The sequence below is a fragment of the Varanus komodoensis genome, unplaced genomic scaffold (genome assembly GCF_004798865.1).
Source record: "Varanus komodoensis strain SLA01 unplaced genomic scaffold, ASM479886v1 scaffold32, whole genome shotgun sequence".
Classification (NCBI taxonomy): Eukaryota; Metazoa; Chordata; class Lepidosauria; order Squamata; family Varanidae; genus Varanus; species Varanus komodoensis.
The window spans coordinates 15,965,947-15,981,226 of record NW_025335798.1 but is presented as its reverse complement, the minus strand read 5'-3'; the positions used below and the strand labels follow the sequence as shown (position 1 = coordinate 15,981,226).

The following is a 15,280-nucleotide window of genomic DNA, read 5'->3' as shown; positions in this document are numbered from 1 at the left end:
AGACCTTTTTATTTAAACGTCATTTTAATTGTTAATATTATTTGCTTATTTTATCTGGCCAGGGCAACTTATTTTATATTGTTAATTTGTTTTATATTTTGAATGTATTATATTTTAATTTATGTTGTGAGCTGCCCCGAGGCTTCGGCGAATGGGGCGGCATAGAAATGTTTTAAATAAATAAATAAAATAAATTATAGGATATACTTTCTGTGTTGAGTGACATCTAGACCCAGTAAGACTGACTGGTATTTTGTATGAAGTGAAGGCACATTAAGAACAGGCTTCCACAGTGCACTGCTGCCTTAACTGGGACAGTTGAAACATCATGTTCTCTTTTATTGTGATCAAAATGGGGCACAGTGGATCTTTTTTCTTTCTTTTTTACCTTTATTGTTAAGTTCATACTTTTCCAATAAAATGTAAGGTTGAAATGTCACAAGATACAAAATAATAGTTCTTAGATTTCCTTGGTTGCTATCTGTCATCTTAATTGTGCAACAGAAGAGCTTTTATCTAAATTCCAGTATTTTAACCTGCTCTGCATAAACTGATCAGCTGAAAGGTACACACTCAGGATTTTCAGATAAACGGAAGTTGATAAACCCAAAGTCAGAACATATTTACAATAATTTGTGTCTGACCATGTTTAGCATAACCTACCTGTCTGTGAATTCAGTACGTAGTAAAAGACTCTATCACAGAGGTGGCGAACCTATGGCACACGTCCCGAAGTGGGCACGCAGAGCCCTCTCTGTTGCCACGCAAGCCAAGTTGCCCCAGCGTTGCCCCAGCAGCCGAGCATCAGATAACAGCGCACAGAGGGGCCATGCACATGCTCGGAAAGGAGTAGTGGCATCAGGTGATGACATCACAAGCCACTATTCATTAACTACGACTCGTCCGAGCTTTCGCATGGCCAGTCAGTGTACTGCCAAGGATATTGCTTGGACTGGCTTTGAATTGTTTTTTCTAAACTAAACCTCAGTTTTCAGGTTTTATTGCAGTGTCGGCACTTTGCAATAAATAAGTGGATTTTGGGTTGCAATTTGGGCACTCAGTCTCTAAAAGGTTCACCATCACTGCTCTATTACATTGTTATTGAAAATTTTAAAGAGCCGAGACATAAGCAGTGACAATTTCAAATGTCTTAATTTCAAATGTTATGCTCCTCTTCATAATGGGATTGTACCAGGTTTTCAAACCAGTATCAATCCATTCTATTACATTTATGCCTTCCTTAACAGAGAATGTATTGATTATTATTTATTTACCATTAGTTGATAAGCCTTTAAGCAAACATTGTGGTGAATGATAGACTGACCATCCCAAACCCTTCAGATTGAATTCTGACCTTGGTACCCCATAATTCTTCAAATAGCACTGGTGCTATGTGATATTCTTGTTTACTGCTGCATTTACATTATTTACTGCTTATTTAAAATGCTGCTATTGTTAATAGAAATTTAACCAGATCATCTCTTTAATCATATTTAAATGCATTACTCAAAATTCATTATGAACTTTGCTACTGATCAGGAAAGAAGCATGGCTTACCCAATTGGTGGGCTCTTACTTGATAACAGTTTCCAAAAAACAATCTCTGATATGCTGCAATCAGTGAAGCTAAATTTCTTGACAAAACTGCCCAGCTCCTTGGAGAGTTCTGAGCACTTCTACTACAAAACACACACACACACACACACACACACACACACACAGAGAACAGACAGAACAGAACATTGGATTTTCTTGCCCAAATGTCAGAAACACAAACATAGATTGTGAAACTCCTAAGGACATAAGCATGTTATATCATGCAGCTTTGTGAAAAGAGGATTTTGTGAGAAATTCTGTTTTAAAATAATGCTTCCATATGGCCTAGTATAAAAATGAGTTGATTTAGGAGAGCCAGTAATTACATGTATGGATTAACAAAAAATCAATAAGCTTAGGTAGTTCCATATTGCCTGCTTGTATACACTCTTGGGCTCAGAGCATAGGTGGACTTCAGTGGCAAGAGTATAGTCTTGTCAAAGAGCCTCTTGGCGTCCTGAACAGTTGTCGTTAGGAAGAAGCGGAGACTGGCAGGATTTTTATTTTGCCCCACAGTCTGATATGTTTCATTTGTATGTGAGTGGTATAGCAATTTTGATTTTGACCTTTGTGTGCTCTATAGCCATTACATATTCATCTTTTTCCCTCCCTCCCTGAATTTAGGAATGAGTGGACCAGAGGCTGTCCACTCCTGTTCTGTGGCAGTTACTGATTAGCTGCATTGGAATATAGGGCTTTGTCACAGTTGTTCTTTCAGTTATCTCTTAATAAAATCACCCTTTTCTACATATTCACATCTACAGTTTTTAGTAATTTCTCATTGAGAATGCTTTTCATTAGCCTTTTTAAGGTTCTTTTGTCCAGTTGCCTTTCAGATGACTTTTTAAATAAGACCTGCTATAAGTGTGTTATGAATCCCTGTTCAGTATCTTGAAAAGGTTGCAGCAGATGTGGCAAATTTACTTATTTTGCTAAAATGTCTGATAGAGTGAGAGATAATCTCAAAGTGAAACCCTTTATACTGTCAGAAATGTGAAAATTGACATGGATTCTTAATTGGCATCTTAAGCTCAGTAAGATGACTGTTCTGAGAACATCTCATAAATGATAATCAAACAGTAAATTTTAAAATGGAAACAAGGTTACAAGGTAATGCAATATCTTTATAAACTGACAAAGTACTGTAAATTGAATGGCATTCAGTTACCAGATTATCAACATACTCTAGAAAAAGATCACAAGTGCTTGGTGACTGTAATCAGAATTGGAAATATAAAAACTAAGCAACTCTGCTGGAATTCCAGGAGTATATTTTAATGCACAAGCTGGGACTAATCTCAGAACTATGAAAAGCTGACCTGGGAATGAAATGGAGTGCTTATATAATTACAAAGAAATGTTTTGAGAACTAGAGATCACTTCAGAATATGTCTGGACCCAAGTGCTATAAAGAAAATGCAGCTTCAGCTTCTCTCTCTCTACAATAGGCAGATTATCCAGATTCATTTCAGTTTGGCTCCAGGCCCAGCTATAGAACAGACTACTTTAGTGATTACCTGTGTGGAGATCTGCTTTGTTCTACAGACTCTTTTGGTTTATTTATTTTTCAATTTATTTCCTGCCTTTTTCCTACAGAGGGCTCAAGGCAGTTTACATCTCCTCCTCCATCTTATCCCAACAACAACCCTGTGAGGTAGGTTGGGCTGAGAGCCTGTGACTGGCCCAAAGTCACCCAGTTGGCTCCATGGCCGAGTGGGGACTAGAACCCATATCGCCTGAGTCCCAGTCCCATGCTCTTAACCACTGCTCCACACTGGCTCTCTGGTTGCGTTCAGTATTGTCAGCTATTGTATCCTTTTGGGTTATCTGTCTGGAGATGCATCATTATATGGAGATAATGCCCTTCTTAGTGGGTTTCTTTCAGAAGATGGAGCCAAGGGATCTTCTTTTGGTGCTGACAACATTGGCTTGCAGTGTCCCTCAGCATCTGTCTTGACCCCTCTGCTGTGTAACCAGGAGATGAAAAAAACAAGAGAAGTTAGCTTATGGTTTGGTGATCCCTTTGCATCAAATTTAAGGAAGCTGTTCTAGATTTGTATGCTGTAGATTGGATGGGAATGGATAAATTCAAATTTGATCCAGACACGATAGAGGTGTTCTTGGTTCATCAAAAGGTAGATTAGGGAAAACAGACTGAATATGCTAGCTATATGGGGTACTCTTCCCCTGAAGGCTTGTTGTTCAGATGTATTCATCAACTCTGCCATGAAGCTGGATGCCCATTCTCTACATTCAGGAGTATGTTTTGTATAGCTGAGACCAACTGCAAACATTTCTAGAAAGGTCTGATCTGAATACAGTCACACGTTTCTTAGTTATATTTTATTTGGACTACATACTTGGTGTTGGAGCTGCCTTTAAAAGGTGTTTGCAAACTTGAGCTAGTTCAGTCTTGGGTCAGTTAAATGTATCACAGCATTGCAGGCACAACTCAGAATGCAATTAGGACCTTTAGATCGCTGTATGCTTGGGAATAGGCTACCTTCTTCCATACACACATGTCCTAATACGAAGATCTTGGGGTAATACCCTTTCCTCTGACACCATCAGAGGTGTCTTTGGTTGGACAGAAGAAGGCCTTCTTGGTGGCCTTTCCCAAGCTCTGGAACTTCCTGCCAAAGAAGACTAATTTGACTTCTTCTCTGCCAGCCTTCAGCCAGCAGGCAAATAAGTTTTTATTTAGGCAGGCCTTTGCCATATCAGCTTCTGTGCTGCTGGAGAGTATTTTTAATGGATTGTTGATGCTTAATTCTTAGCTATGTTTCAATAGTATTGCAATTTTATTTTTTATTATATCTTTTAATTAACATATTGTTTTAATTTACTTCTTATTGTTAGATGCCTTGAGTGTCATTCTTCAGAAGAAATGCAGGATATTAACTAACGTGATTGAACTTTTTACTTGTAAATTATCTAAAGCACCTTTTTCATCTCCGTTCTGGTGTCAAAGATCTCCTGGATCATTGGAAAGCACATTGAATAGTTTTCAAGATGTTCTCCAACAAACAAATTGATTGTTCTATCAATTTTTTCCTTCACCAGCTGAACATTGCATACCAAATCACACTGTTCCAGAGGTCATTGACCCTTAGGGGTTGTTTTGTGGGATACGCTAGGAGTTGGAAAGGAAGCAGGGGAAAAACCTGAGGACAGCTTTCATTTCAGCCTCTGATTCAAACCATTTCATTCTATCAAACTAGGAATATTTGAAAAGACTGTTTTTAGTCTTTTGAAAAGACTGGGTTGGGGGATCACTTTAGTGGCCCTGCTCTGATCTTTAGAGCAGAATGCAGGAGGAGCGGGGACACATCTGACAGTTGCACCACTGGCAGCTCTCAGTGGCAATGGCCACTTTTGGCAAGTGGCTCTATGGCTGTGGCCTCAGTACCAACAAGGTTTAATTGCCATCTCAGAGTCAGTATGTCCAAGGCTGGGCTTCCCATTCCTGTCCTTACAAAACTCAGTGACTTAACTGTAAATGCTTCTTTTGTCCTGTGTGCATAGCATTAAAATAACATTCGACAAAACGTTTGAGACTTCTGAATGGTATCCCTCAATATTTTCACATCTTACCTCCATTTTTGTATTGATTACTGTTATAAAATTTCAACAGATGGGAGGGAAAAAAGAAAAAGGAAAAAGTTAATATCCCAATGCAAAATGCATCAATATAATGATTTCTTCCTGCAAAGGAGCAACTCCTTCTATCATATCAAAGTATCGAAACCCATGTTTCCATGCTCTCCTCATCTCCTCCCCTTCCTGCTCTTCCTCAAAATCCAGATTGGCATGACCCATGGGTGCCTGCCAAGAACAACTGCCACTCTTATCCCCAACAGGAATTCCCTGAAAATTTACTGAACAGTGTACTAATTCTTTTGGAAATATTTGCCAGAAGTATAATGCATCTTTTATTCTCTATGTCCAGAGTTAAATAAAGCTTCAGGAATGCTTGCACTTGGTCCCTCATTATCTTCCCTCCGCTGTGTGTTACAATTAAATTCCCGCAGGCCAGTGAGAAGCAGTTGTGATGGAAAATGCAAGAGCACAGCACACAGGTGGTCACATGTGGCAAGAGCACAGGTCTTTGCCACTCCACTCGTTAGGTCAGTTACTTTGCCACAGTGGGCTAAGGAACGGTATGGCTCCTTTCTGAGGAGAGGGCCTTTTTTCTTCTTAATGGCTCTGGTGTTGGCAAGTTTCTTAATTTGTGCCTTTTAAACTTAGCTGATGTATAATAACAAGATTCACAAGATGCCATAAGTTTAAAGTATCTCACTGACTGCTTATCTGGAACACTTAACAAGTGACACTGGAGTCAGCTTGGCCTCATGTTGTTGCTGTTTCTTTGAACTATTCTGCACTCTGTTTACTAATATACAAAATGTAATAGCAATTAGCTACAGCTAAATTACATTTATCAAATAAATGAGGGAAGCACAATTTATGATGAATAGTCCTTGCCTCTCTTATTGTGTTTGTTCACATTACTAATTTGCAAAATTCAGTAACTCACAATGGGCTCCCATATCATTTGTGAATTAAAGAGGTTCTCTGGTGTACTAATATTCACTGGGATGTCATGGAGATTAATTGAGGTCAAATCTGTAATCAGCTATATGTACCACTCCTGTTGACTTGAAATTGTCTGAATGTCAGTAAAGGAGAATTTATCCCTTAATTCTAAAACCCTTTAAAACCTTTCTGTATGAGACTAAAAAGGAAGTAAATATGCTTTAGACTCTGATGCTTTTAAGGGAGCAGGTCCTGCAGTCTGTTGAGCATGGCAAACCTTCCTAATTTCAAGGAGGAGTAAGACAATCCTCCTGCCCATACTGCAATGATATGTGTAAGAGAGCAGTGAGCAGGATGCAGCCCACCACTAGCTTGACAGGAAGCTGGCAGTTCCTAGTGCAATTGGAAATGAGTCAGAAAACACATTTCCCGAAAAGGGGAGATCAACAGCAATTGCAGAAGAGAGCTTCACTGACATGTTGAGTCTGGAAATAAGTGTTTTTGCCTCATATTTTTGCGTTTATCATCACAGTGAGTCCTGTAGGCATGAGAGAGAGAACAGGGTCCCTGTGGCAGTATTGGATATGTCTTTCTTTTTCCTCTGACATTGTTCGGTCTAACCATGTGAATACTTTCTGTATAAATTTCTTGCACCTGTACCTGTGATATGTTTCCCTCTTGAACAGATAGAGAAACATGTAATAAATGAGTAAAAGAAAATAAAAAGTCAGTGAATTGTATGGAATGTGTCTCCCAAATAATACAAGATTATGAAGATGACCAAAATTTCAAAGGGGTGTTCTGCTTTATGTTCTCTGAGTTACTTTTCTTAATCTTCTTTGTATACTTCATAACCCTTCCTGTGTTTTCTGTACCAATTCTATAACCTCCTTGGGTTAGTTTTATGTTTTCCCTGCTTTGCTACATTTCCTTTCATAATGTTACGGCTTTAATCCATACTGCTACTCTGGTAGTTTGGGACATGCCTATTCATAACAAGAATAGCTGAATTTCTACAACTTTGGGGACAGTGTAGACAAAAGCCCAAGACAAGTCAGTTGTTCCCTACCTCAGAGATAGCCAGGAGGCAGTCAAAAGGTTCATGACAAGGTGACAGTAACAGAAAGTATGCACTGCATTACAGATTCAGTCCCTGACATCTTCAAATTGTTTTAAGTGGGTCCTAGAGAAATCAAGCCATAACTTGAAGCAATTGTGATGAAACTGTAGCTGTTGTACTTGAGGCACATAATGAGAAAACAAGACCTACTGAAAAAGACAATCATGCTAGGGAAAGTCCAAAGCAGAAAAAGGGAAGACCAAATACGAGATGGAGTGATTCCATAAGGAAAGCCATAGCCTTGAATTTACAAGAGCTGAGCATGGCTGTAAGGGACAAAACACTTTGGAGGGCATTTATTCATAGAGTTGTCATAAGTCAGAGATGACTTGATGGCACATAGCAGCAAGCAGTGATGTGAGAAACATCTGGCTGTGGCACTTGAGGGCATCTATGAATCACACAAGCAGACTGCATATGTCTGATGTGGTACAGCACCATTTCCCATGCTGCTGCCAAACATGTGGCCTATTAAAGTAGATAGAAGCTACCATCTTCCTCTTAAAGGGAGTCCATGTAATAATATCCAATTGCTGTTCCTTGGCAGTGAACAGCCCTCTGTTTCTAATGGGGAAAGAAAGGGAACAAATTAAATTGACAGAAAACTAAGATTATATTCTATTTGTTATGTATAAGTGCCTAAATGAGTTTTGTACCTTACAGCATGTAAAGCACTGCTTCTGCATTGCTGAATCAGCTTCATAGAAGAACCAGCAGCCATTACAAATTTCTGTACTAAAAATAGCAGTAACAAAGGCTAGGTTTAGTTTTCCATTATAACCACTCATTCCGCTGTCTGGATTGGTTTATAACACTTTGTTTGGTTTGCCCATAGAAATGGCTTCTTTTCTATAAGATGGATCTGACCTGTACATTGAACAAAGTATAGCCTAGTCTGAGGCAACAAATCAACATCTACAATTACATTAAGGAAAATAGGTTTCTAGCTGGATGGATGGGTGGATTTATTTATTTATTGAACTCACCACTAGTTTTGGCTGAAAAAAAGCATCGTTCTTCTGAGAGGCCAGTTAGAAGCCAGTCAATGGCCTACACCACTCAAAGATGCAGTTCTGTGAACTCCCTACTCATAGAGGAGGAAAAGGTTCATGCAAAGTAGGAGACAGGACAGGGGGTGCCGCTGATGCCATTTCCAGGTGGTGCTCCACCCTCATTCACTCCCCTCTTCATTCCCTTCACTTCACTTCCACATCCTTCAGCTTCCACATTCAACTCTAGCTGTCAAGGTGAAATACAAGACATGAGGTTTAGTGGTGGTGAAGATCACTAGCATGGAAACTTGCCCCTTATTTGGATGTTGCTTCCCATATGGATATACCAGGTTGTACCTCTGCAGGACAGTGCAGCTATAAGCTGGACAGGGAGATAATGTGTGTGTGTGGCAAGGGAGCTGCTTCCATTGAGGACTGCTTCCTGTTTTAATTCACATCTCAATCTTTTCCAAAGTTTTTTGAAGGATCGGTGAGTACATTTAAATGCAAGCACGTGACATTCTTATGCTCATGTATACTAGCTGATATTTCCATTCTAGAAGGTAAGCTAAGGAAGAAAAAGTTTTGGAATAAGGAAGCATGCTTCTTAAGGATGAGATATAAACACAGATGGTTCAAATCTGGTAATGGGAAACTATATACTAATGGCTGAACTGAAGATTATACTAGTTTATTTTTGTTCCTATTTGATGAACAGATGGAACAACAGCACTGGATGATTTCTGGTAGACGTGAAGCAAGTGTATCTTCATGTAAACACTAATCATACTAGAACTATCACTGGACATCTGACTAAAATGGCTTTTTTGTGATGACTCTTCCATGATTAAGTTCTTAACATGCAGTGCTAAATAAACTGGAATGTTGTTGTCAAAGCAAGAATTTGATAGAGTAGCTAGCCCCAGAGAACACCACACACTGCAATTAGCATGAGAAATGTTACTGCTTCTGCCCTGCTTCTGTGCACCTAAAACACACAGAGTTCTACCAGATGGCCCATAGGCTGAACAAGTAAGACAGTTCTTGTGTTCCCATCCCATGAAAAGCTTTTAAGGCTGCCATTGTATGCCCAGCCATATATGCTGGCTGGGGCGTACGGAGAACGGCAGGACATTTGCTGTCTACATGTGCATAGGATTGTGCATTAAATGTGTCCTTAGAGAACTGTATTTATAGTCCAAGTGGATCATTGGACAGAGTCTCAATGGGCAGTTCTGAGTTTATCTCTTTACACTAATGTATACCAGTGCTGATGCAGGCAGAGTTTCTGAACCTATTAATTCACAGGCTAGGTCTTGTGAGGATAAAAATTCTGCGCCTTGACCATCAGAATGATGGGCAATATATAAAAGTAATAATTCATTATTTTATTTTATGGTTTTAACTTTTTGGACTTGGAATGAGACCATAACTCATTGTAAGTTTCATGAGAACTGAGCAAAAATGAACATAGCATTATACTTTGCCACAAAAATCCACCTGAAATTGCCCGAGACACACACACACACACACACACACACACAATTTAACAATGATTTAATATATTGTTTTCTTTATAAATTGGTGTTTCTTAACTTGAGTTATAAGACTGGCTGAACTAAGAAGGGATACTCTGTAGCCATAACTTTCCTTGGGTACATACAAGAATGTTACAGAGTTTCAAATACAATATCCAAATAAAACATTTTAATTTTAATCAAAACAAAACAAAGCCAAGCATAGCTATACTGGTCCATGAATACATTAACAGAAAAGTGTTTTTGTTTTGGTTTTTTGTTATTGTTTTAAATGGAGGTCATGTGATCACCAGAACTTGGCTCATTTTAGAATTTTTCTGCTCACCTTTCCTCCATCTTCTGCCTCTTATAGTATGTAGTTGTATTCATTGCCTTCTGTGGCATTTTGGTCGTCCTAATAAATGTGGTGCCTAACTGTATATTTTAATTTTTTTGAATTTTCAATTTTGATGGACTTCTGTTTTCTAAGTCTAGAGACATCTAAATTAAAAGTATCAAAAATAACTGTCTTTATATATGGCATTTTTCCTTTTCTTGTATTTGAAATTACTCCCCCTGCCGTCTGTCTGTCTGTTTGTCTGTCCATGCATAGATATGATGCAAGTCTATTCAGCAGTGTGACTGGGAACAAAACTTAAATTATCTTTGTACAATAAATTCATAAATAATTTTGGTCTTTAATAATTGAGTGGTTGTTTCTTCTTCTTATCTGTTTCCAGAATGGAAGAGACAGTAAGGAATCTACTGCAAAGTAGAGAATCATCAGAACCAAACCAAGAGGAACCTGTTACCATAATAAAGGCATATCAGGTACTATTGATGATTGGATAATACAATTCATCAAGGTGACATAGTTGATTTGGGAGCTGTTGTAAAGGTCTGTCTTCAGATGCTTATCAGAAATGTATTTGAAACAGAGAACATTCCTGATAAGTTTTAGCTGCATAGTGCAAGAGAGGTGAGTTTCTAGCCATAGAAACAAGAAAACCAGCAGGAAGAAGTGTTGAGGGTGTCGACCCTGAGGACTTCGGAAAGGATCTGTCTCAGAGCTATAGATCTTTTTTTTTAAGTCTGAGTGTCAAGGAAAGAAGAACACAGTGATACAGGAAGAGCAAAGGGCAAAAGAGAACAGTCGGACATGGCCACTGCAAGAAGAGAGTGGAAAATCAAAGTAGGGATTGGGGTGGGAGAAGGCAGAAGAGAACTCTGAATCATTATTCCTTCCATTGCTGCCCTTCCATGTGTGCAAGCATTTATACGCATGATGAATATTCGAGACTGAGCGTGATGAGACTGACATGCATGTGGATATCTTCCTGTGTGTTGCACAGAAGTGGAAGTGGATAGAGCATGCATGTGGGCAGTTGTGCCAGTGTTTGCATGTGCATGAGCATGTGAGGGAGGTGTATCTCATAATCACCAAACTCTTTCTTTAAATTTAAAAACTCACTTCAAGACTTTGAGTCTTAGGAGTTTAGATTGGGAGAAAAATGGTTGATGAGTGTGTGCTTGATCATTATTGTTTAGTACCACTGCAAGTTAGAGTTGATTAATTGGCTATGCTAATTTATTAAAAACCTTTGATGACAATATATAAATAAGTGACTAACCAGGGTTTTATGTGAATATCCAGAACAACTGTTGGTCTCAGGATCTGTGTTGCATACGGGAAGCAATGCCTTTTCTAAAAAGATCTGTGATGTTATATATTCATCTCTCGTCTTAAAGGCCCCCCTAAACCCTAAGATTTCTTTGGTTAAGGGACAGTGCTGCTTTTTAGAAGAAGCATAAGTTTTTTTAGTTAATGGCATGAGGGACATTAGTTTTACAGTTGAATGTGTCCCTATATAAGGTTAGGGTAGCTAAAACCAAATCATCAAATTGATTAAACATTAGAGAAAGGAAGTAAGAAACAGAAGAGTGATGATTTTGAATAAGGCTTTCAACAAGAGTTGGTGAAGCTATCCTGGATTACCTCACACCATGGTAAGTTAGTTTTACTGCGTGCAGTCTGTTCAAATTAATATTTGAATAGTCATAAAAGGTACTTCTTTGCAATAAACACTTTTGATCTATTGACCACTGGATAGGTATTTGTTTTTTCCTCCTCAAACCTAATTATTGTTCAGGGATACATAAAACTGAGTTCTTATTACAATATCAATATCCCTGACTCCAGAATAAATATTGCTGCTAATGAACTTTGAATGTTCTGCAGTCATGTCAGTGGAATAGTAATCAGATACCCACAAACACATGTATCCTTTATCATTAAATTCTGTTAGACTTTGTCAAGATTTCTTCTTTAAAAGGGAGATACTCTGAAGAATTGTCGCTGTAGCACCTTCATAAGGTATTTTGTAAAGTAGGCATACTAGTCTTCTGTCATACAAATCAAATCCTGTGTCAAGCATGCAAATAATGTTATGTTCAGTTACTCATGGATTCATTTTGTATAGCACTGTAGCCAACATTGAAGTTGCATGAATATAAACATAAATGGTGAGATTAAATAGAATGGATTTGTATCTGTATGGGGGGCCCTTTGTGTAGTTCATCAAGCATTATCTTTGCTAGTCAACAACTTGGATGACAAATGCTGAGCACTTGCCAGGATTTTGTATGAATCCGTTTAGGCATTTTTGCTAAGTGGTCGTCAAAGATGGAGTGAAGTGTGAGCCGTTATTTTCAGCAGAGTTAGGAGAAAAAGGCTTACTATACTTCTATTGAGGAGCACTAGAATAATGGCTGATACCACTGGCACTGGGTTCCTAAAGGCATGGCATAAATGTGCCTGCCATATGTAGAGAGCAAATCACAGGTGCAAGGACCTTCCACAGGTACAGCCTACTGCCAACTTTCCAGTAGCACCCTTTGTCCATGCTAATATGTTAAGAGACAGTGAGCAGTGCCCAGTGGTGACCATGCAAGAGGCCAGCCCTATCGATTCCCTTGTGTAAGTGGGGCTCACCTTTTGCACAACAGAGATTCAGCACTTCTGGGGCAATGCAAAAGGAATTGAGGACAACTCAAAAAGAATTCAAATTAATTTTTTGAATGGGGCAAGTCCATGGAGCCTGCTTAAGAAAGCTCAGCCAATATGCCTTGTTCCAAAAACAAGTGGTTCCATTCATTTTGGGGTTTGCCCACAGAAGTACTGCATTTGCGTTGTACATGCAGTGGATCCACTTGTAAAATATAATCAGTGGAACTGGCTGTTTGTGGAACAATAGCAGCAGCAGTCAACCAAATAATGATCTTTCATCAGCATGTAACATTAAAAAGGTAGATAATCAATGGTCAGTGGATTGACCAAGTCAGGTTCTTAATATCTCAGTAGTGGATTTCATCGTAATCTTTTCTGACCTACACATAGGCAGCTCAGAATACTATCAATGCCATTTAATCACTTTTTCTTTACAAGCAGGGGAGGGCAATTTATGCCTATGGACACAAAGTTCTTTAAGTCTAAGGTCTTGCCCCAACTCCTAATCTTAATTTGGATGCTAGGATCTCAGCAAAATATTGAAAGTGTTCTTACAAAATTGCTAAGATTTATCCTTGGGATGCCAGGATGTGTTCCTGCAGCAGTCATATGACTTGAGACAGGTGCTTCATCACTGAAATGTACTGCCTGGCTACATGTTTGGAGGTACTAGATTAAAATGTTATATGCTAACAGCACTGTAGGACATTTACGTTTACCTTTTACAAAAAGGTATCCATATTAGTTTCTATTTTAAAACCTTTCCCATTAAATTGCATTTATTAAGACTACCTGTGGATTTTTTCCATGCCCAAGAGTTTATGGCAGCTAAATCTATTCTGGGAAAGTGGCTTAGGAATATTGATTTTCAATATTCCATATCATGTGCCTGCAAGACCTTCTTACCTCTGCATTTTGGTTTAAATTTTGAATTTCTCCCAAGTGCTAGGTATTTGGAAAATCTGAACAGCCCAAAATATCAGCCAGTCAAGTCAATCTTTATTTGCATAAAGATTGCATAGGCCTTAGCATATAACATACAAAAGTTAAAAAATGAAAAATGAAGTATAATAAAATAAAAGAAGAAAATATGTACTAAGCTAAAATCGCCTTAAAGCATTCCATAATTATATCAAGTAGCAATACCAAAGTTATTGGATAATTTATTACCTGTAGAAGTTAGAGCTGTATGCGAGGGCAGTCTGGCTACGACATTTGTCACCCCATTGATCACAAGGGTTGATTTGGCCGATCTGGCTGGTTATGTGGATGTCCCTTTCCTCCTTCCCTGCTCCATGTGCATTTCTCCCGAAGCTGCGCACTTGGTGGAAGAAGATGGACGGAGTGTATCGTTCTTTGGTTAAGATTATAAGATATCAGCAAATCTTTTCAAGAGCCAGATCAAATTGCCTTCTATTTGCAGGTCTAAATGGGTATTACTATGGTGCACCATAAGAAAATTGACTGTGCCCCTGTAATAACATAGAAATTGAAACTCTGTGGCATGTCCTTTTTGTATACAGTTTTTACTTAATGAGTGATTTCCTGGGTAGGACTTTCAACTGTTACTTGAAACATTTCTTAGCTGATACTTACAAGTTCAACACAGAATTAGCGGCCAAGTTTCCTTTATCGGCACAAAGAATGTGCAAGATGACCCTTGCCTCTGTTTTATTAATACTTATATGCCTATGTGTTTATTTAATTGTATTTAATTGGTTTTGAAATGTTTTTATGAGCTCTTGTCGGGTCTGTGATGGCATAATAAAGATTGATTGATGAGCAGTGAGTCCTGTTTGCAGATGTTCACTGTTAGCTATTGCCCTCTGCTGGGAAAAGCTGGAATTCACGCTTGGACTATCTAACTATCTCAGAACACATTATTGGAGGTCCATGAAGTATGTCCAGTCTTAGTTGCCAAAAAATGATTTCTGTTAGCCAGCGAGAATGCTGTAGAAGTGTCCCTGAACACATGCACCAAGTGTGCCACCAACTGGCAGCCAGTCTTTCCACAGAACTGCAGAGAAGACCTAGTAATGCAGTTAGAATTGTAATGGTTCCCCCTGGGCTAAATCTGCCGCAACTGAAAATTTAGCTTTGTGGTCACCTCCCTTGCAAGCTGCAGAGGCATCTAGGAAACTTCCAAAAACAAGTCCGCTCCAGATTTTTTTTCCTTATCTCCAACAGCTCTCCTGCACAATCTAGTTATCTTGTTGCTGTTTACTTCTTGTCTTAATTAACTTGCAAGGTACAATAAATGAGGTTGATCTCTTGCTCTCTCTCCTCTCTCTTTCTTTTTTCCTGGCTAGTTGCATGTGTGGCTGGAGAAAGGAGAAAGGCTGTAGTGGTATGGACATATAGGGAATTGAGGCAAATAAAAGGTGATTTCACATCCTGTCTTCCTTCTCATAACCAGTCAATTAATTTGCAAGGCAACCAGTCTGAAGTTGCTGTGACATAGCAGGGACTTTTTGACGGCAAGCTGTTTAGAAGAATATATTATCAGGCTAAA

General features: G+C 38.7%; 1 protein-coding gene across 1 annotated transcript in view; it reads left to right on the top strand.

The window, feature by feature from the left end:
* Window positions 1-15,280, top strand: part of NCKAP5 (NCK associated protein 5) — a 640,837-nt gene that overhangs the window by 412,903 nt on the left and 212,654 nt on the right. Inside the window, exon 6 of the mRNA XM_044438433.1 lies at window positions 10,502-10,592. Within this exon, the coding sequence (XP_044294368.1) occupies window positions 10,502-10,592 (91 nt within the window). The remainder of the gene's footprint in view (window positions 1-10,501; window positions 10,593-15,280) is intronic.